Below are 6,000 nucleotides of genomic sequence, written 5' to 3'. Positions count from 1 at the left end.
GTAATGCGGTCATGTGTAGTAGATGAAAAACTTATTAGTGGTGGGCATTTGTGTAGAAATTACTACGCGTAAGTTGGTTTGTCATCTTTTCGTTTGTAACCAATAATTCTGTCAAATCTCAACCGATTTCTAAAAACGGTACGTCACTGTATTCGCAATGAAAAGGGCTTTAAAATGATGTGCCACAAGTGGGGTAGTTGCATTTGAAATTTTTAAGTTGGGGTTGCTAGGCATTAGGGGGATGAACATATCGAGTTGGCTTGACTGTCAAAAAAGTTCCCCCCAAGAACAAAAATCGACGGGTCTCGGCGAATTTTGAAATATTATTCGGTTTTCCAATTATAGGGGGGGTCAAATTTTCGTTGGGATACCCTGTATATAGAAACATATAGAAAAATACCAACCAATTTTCATGAATAATTTATTTATAAAGTAAATACCTTTATACAGAAAATGATTACAGACATAAGATAATAATATTAGTAATATGTATTGTACTAAATACTATTTATATTATTGCTTCCTAAGTAGACTAGTTTAGTGTCGCTCCTCTGGAACTGGAGCAATAAGTCTCTGCATACTAAGATATTCGTTGCCTGAACGCGGCCTCAAGGTGCAACTGGGCGGCGGAGCATCACTGGAGCTGTGCGAAGACAGAGACAGAGTCTCGAAGTAGTCCGACATGTCGGAAGTGCCACTACTTGTAGATCCGGATGGACAGACGGGAACCTCCGCTTCGGCACTGGCCGACTTGTTCTCAGCTTTATTAAATTGAAAACTGAGATCTCTAAGGGGATCAGATGACTTTGATCTCCTTGGCAATGTCTGATTAGCGCAGATCTGTGGTCTGCGGGGTAATTCAAATACGCCGGAATCGTTTGAGCTTGAGGAGTCCCTGTTGGACTTGCAAGGAACGGAAGAGGACCTCCTGACTGCTATGGAGTGAGCGCAGTGGCAAGGTGAGGTCTCTGGCTCCGGCTCCGGCTCGCAGCGACTAGTGGAAGAGTCTGCCGAATTGGATCGCTTCCTTCTGAAGTCCAAGTTGTCTGTGTTGTCCAGAATTTGCTTTCTTTGATACACGTTGGTTTGTAGCATGGCAGAACCAGAAGGTTTATTAGATCTGTCTAGCGCCGGTCCCAGGTTGGGGTTACTATTTGACAGCACCTTTCCTAGACGCTGTTTCACAGCGGGGGACATTGGAATATACCCTGGATGTGACTGGGAGGGCTTATTGGATGGTTCCATCATGAGGTAGTCGTCTTGAGCATGGCCGCATTTGGCACACAGAGCCCTCGCCTTCTCGGCGATTTCCTTGCTGTTTTCATACAACTGGAGAGTTTGAGCAAATTCCATGTTTTCGTAGTTTGTTGAAGTGGGTGCTGTAGTTGTCGAGGCTACTGGGGTCAAATTGGCATAATTGGCAGTTGTAGCAACGGGTTGCTGTCTGTGAGTCTTCTTGCTGTAGTCGACGGTGGCATAGACAGCATGGACATCCTCTGTGGCTGACCAGCAAGACATCAGGCGTTGACAGACGCACGGCCTCTCAGGTTCGGGTTGACGAACGCGAACAACACATCCACAGGGTTTTTGGACTGTGTCAAAACCAAAGCTCTGTATGCATTCTTTCAGTTTACGTGGCGTGTCGTAGAGTTCGTCACTCTTTGGCTCCTGAAACAAAATTATTTTTTAAAGACCACTAATTAAAAGAAAATTTTTTTATATAACAGCTACCAAAAAGTTATATTACATACGAGATGGTCCAGTGTGGCAGAATCTCTGTCATTATTTGATATACAAACAAACGTTCAAATAAGTTGGAGGAGTGAGTATACGCGAAACGTGGTAGTGTTACATGTGTAAATGGTCACAGGTACCTACACAGACAGAGACCGTCCGGCAATTTCACAGGTACTATGAAAGCATGACGTATCATCAACTAGGCAAACCGATTTTTAACTGTTGTCTATTAGATCTAACATATGGACTAAAAGCTAAAAAATTATATAGCTGGATCATTTGTCGGTTGCCTCACCTACAGCATATGATGAAGACTCCGAGTCGGAAGCCTTTATATGTCTGTTGGGTTTGACTGACAAACGGTTATATCTGTTTACTACATATTGCTGGTAAGGGTAAGTAACATGCAGAATAATTATTTCTGGTAATAGCATCAGTTAAAAGTTTCAAATCAGAAAAAATTGTGTGTTGGGACAATTATGGAATATACAGTGAGAATTACGAAGGCTTGTCATTTTTAGTGGAATACCCCATTCACATACCAATTTTGAATTTATTATAATCTCCAACTATAAGATTTTTTTGTATTTCAAATAATACAGATCACACTGTTAACAATATATTTCATTGCACTACAGGGCTCACAGTCAGATAGTCAGATAGACAGACAGACATATAGAGACAGATATACAGAGACACAGACACACAGAGAGAGAGAGACATACCGACAGAGAGATGCAGACAGACAGAGGCAGACAGAGAAAGACAGACATACAGAGACACAGACACACAGAGAGAGAGAGACATACCGACAGAGAGATGCAGACAGACAGAGGCAGACAGAGAAAGACAGACAGAGACAGAAAGTGAGATACAGACAGACAGACAGACAGACAGACAGACAGAGGAGATAGAGTGAGAGACGGAGTGATAGAGAGAGACAGGCAGGCAAAGAGACATAGGCAGATAGGCACAGACAGACACAATGAGAGAGACAGAGGGACAGAGGAAGAGACATACAGACAGACAGAGGAAGATAGAGAAAGACACACGGAGACAGAGAACAATACAGAAACAGACAGAGAAAGACACAGAGAGGCGGAGTGACAGAGACAGAGAGAGAGATACAGACAGATAGACAGAGCGAGAGAGACGGACAGACATACAGACATACAGACAGGCAGGCAGGCAGACAGGCAGGCAGGCAGGACATAGGCAGATAGGCACAGACAGACACAACGAGAGAGACAGAGAGGGACAGAGGAAGAGACAGAGGACATAGAGAGAGGGGGGAGAGAGAGGGGGGGAGAGAGGGGGGAGAGAGGGAGGGAGGGAGAGAGAGAGGGAGGGAGATAGAGGGAGAGTGCGATAGTACGCGAGAGAGCGGGGTAGGTAGGTAAGTCCGTCCCTCCGTCTGTCCGCCCTTGTTGGTCTGTGACTCTATACATTTATATATTTTTTTAATTACTTCTGTACATAAATACTTACTACTGGATATGGTATTTTAGGAATGTCGTAGTTATCATAGGACGGCGGTGGAGGAGCAGCGGGCTTCTTAGGCGATGGGGAAGCCGAACCAGGCTTTGGAGGCCTTGCAGGTGGTTTCGTGACGGCCTGGCTCCATCCGCTGCTATCAGAACTACTGCTAATTGAATGACGATCACAAGTGTGTTCCCAACATGGAGTTCCTATGGTTACAGTTGCAGTTGAAGACCTGAAAGAGCAATAATAATGTATTAAATGAATTGGCTTATGTTTCATATGATTGTATTGCATATTTTTAATAAATGAGTAACTATGTTTTGCAGATATTTTTTATTTTACCTTGACATAGCTCCCAATTTGCTGATACAGCTCATGCAGCGTTCTATCGGAGGTGGACCCCATCCATCATTAGAAATACTATCACCACAGCCATAGTTGCTTTCCATATCGGTGTAGGGGGAGTCAGCACGAGACACTAAAGACGTTTCGCTCAGTTCTAGAGCCACCCCTCCAGTTGCTCTCATTGGTGCACGCCGAGGACTATCCATTACTAAAAAAATATCAAGTAAATAAAAACGATACAGGCAATAAAATCTTAACAATAGTTTGAAAAATGTAACATTTTAAGAGACACGACTGTGTAATATTATTCAAATGCACAATGTTGAAAAATCTTACACAAAAAAGCACTATTTATTTTTTCTTAATAATCTTTCTAAATCATTTATTAAAATTATTTCTCCATAGATCACTAAATTTTGAAGAAATTTTACTGTGTTTTGCTTAAAATTCATCTGTAGCTCAGGTTATAATAATATAAAATATTCCACAAATAAATGTTACATTTCAATAAATTTCTAGTGTGCGCTGAGCCTTACAATACCGACTGGTAAATTACCTGACATATTTCGAGAGACAGGTCTCCTCCTGGACGAATGCAAGTTGCCCGTCGAGGCAACCTTCAGCGTGGACGTAATTTCTTCACCTTGATCGGTAAGCAGCACATAGAGACCCTCCCCCTTGATGCACCTGGAACCCCCCTCGAAGCAGAACCTTCCCTCCACCACTCCATATCTTCTTAAATTACTAATAAGCCACTGACCAGCCACCCTTGGAGGCACCCCTGTAGTTAGGCAAAAACCCCGCTCTTGCACGTGCAACCTGGCGGGACCTGGAGGTAATCTGGATTTCGGGGGAGCGGAAGACACTAGCACCAGAAAATGCGGCCCGTCGTTCAGATGCGAACTCAGTTTCACCTGCAAGTGAAAACAGATAAAACATATTTTAAAAGATTTATTTTATTATCAAAAGACAAATCAAAGTAACATAGGAAATGCCAGTATATCGCATAGTAGGTATTTGGACCCACTGAATTCGATTCTAAAGCCAGAATTCCCGTATCAGTTCGTGTTTTGACTCTTTGAATTGAACCTGAGAAGTTGCTGAAAAAAACATTGAAATTTATGATCCTATTGCACCTAAGCTTATAACCCCATTACCCTATGCCCACGTAACCTGTTAATTAAACTATTTTGATCGTAAAAACTCATGATCGCTAATTCAGGAAGTACTATTTTGTTTTTTCAAAGAAGATACAAATAGAAGAAACACAAATCCTCAGAACATGAGCGCTTGCACGTCCCGTGTTGAGAGATTTGTGGTTATACATCCCCGAACACCAAAAGTTTAGGGTTACGAGGTCATCGGATTGTGGGGTTATATAAGCCTGCCAACTCACAGTCATGACCCTTGACGTATGAGATGACGTCTGCCCCCCTGGAGTTTCATAGCTATAGATCTTCTCATATGGGGTTATGGGGTTATGGAAGCCTGCCAATACACAGTCATGTAAAATTCGGACCTCTGATATATGAGATCCATGTACCCACATAGTCCTATGGTTCTACACTCTCGCACAAGCCGGGTTATGGGGTTAAGGAGTTATGAATCTACGGGGTTATGGGGTTATCGTGCAATGAGATCATAAATTCCAATGTTTTTCCAACCACTGATTAATACTCAAGTCAATATGAAATATCGAAAACCGTTTTCTAGAGGAATCTTTTACGTTTAGGTTCAAAATATGGAATGGTGATGAATTTTGTCTTTAGATGCGGATTTAGTGGGTCAAAGTACTACAGCCCACGTTGTTTTTGTGACGTTGCATATTCTATTCTGTACACTAGTACATATTCAAGGAGTTGTAGTATTTGATTAAAATTTCAAACCAATCTGAATTAAATATTGTTTGTAAATTATCAATATAAAAGATAATATTATAGAGGATGTTAAAAGAAATACAAAAAACACACACCTGCCATTGCATAAGCCGTTCACGATTGTCGAACGCTAGTACCACTACGACGTCTTGACACAAGATTGCTACCGTATTTGATTCCTTATCTAATGTAAAACCAGTCTCTAGGCCTAGGAAGTGCTGCAACGAGAGGGAAGCTTTGGTTTGGCCCTGCTTGTAACGGTCTTTGGAGTCTCTGTACAGCTGCAGATGTAGACAGTCTGAAAACAAAATAAACCACTTATTAGTTATATGTATAACTAATGATGTGCGAAGCAACTACTCTGCGGGCTACAGCTAAGTCCAGCATTGAATTACACTCGCAATATCTGACGAATAGCTAAAATTATTCGTCAGTAGAATCACCAGACAAAGACCGGTTTCAAACTCAATATTTCTTTGGATTTCATAATCAGTATGCTATAGTGAGCCTACCAAAGAAAGATTTAGCTATTTGAATGTCTATCTACCGAGATGTTTTA

General features: G+C 41.8%; 1 protein-coding gene across 1 annotated transcript in view; it reads right to left on the bottom strand.

Moving 5' to 3' along the window:
• Window positions 1-407: 407 nt before the first annotated feature.
• Window positions 408-6,000, bottom strand: part of LOC108912178 — a 92,012-nt gene continuing 86,419 nt past the window's right edge. Inside the window, exons 3-7 of the mRNA XM_018717358.1 lie at window positions 5,537-5,739; window positions 4,121-4,478; window positions 3,562-3,772; window positions 3,226-3,451; window positions 408-1,668 (exon numbers count right to left, since the gene is read on the bottom strand). Of these exons, the coding sequence (XP_018572874.1) occupies window positions 538-1,668; window positions 3,226-3,451; window positions 3,562-3,772; window positions 4,121-4,478; window positions 5,537-5,739 (2,129 nt within the window). The 3' untranslated portion in view covers window positions 408-537. The remainder of the gene's footprint in view (window positions 1,669-3,225; window positions 3,452-3,561; window positions 3,773-4,120; window positions 4,479-5,536; window positions 5,740-6,000) is intronic.

The sequence above is a fragment of the Anoplophora glabripennis genome, unplaced genomic scaffold, assembly GCF_000390285.2.
Source record: "Anoplophora glabripennis isolate ALB-LARVAE unplaced genomic scaffold, Agla_2.0 scaffold581, whole genome shotgun sequence".
In the NCBI taxonomy this organism is placed as follows: domain Eukaryota; kingdom Metazoa; phylum Arthropoda; class Insecta; order Coleoptera; family Cerambycidae; genus Anoplophora; species Anoplophora glabripennis.
The sequence above is the reverse complement of the archived record's forward strand: the minus strand, read 5'-3'. Positions and strand labels throughout refer to the sequence as shown.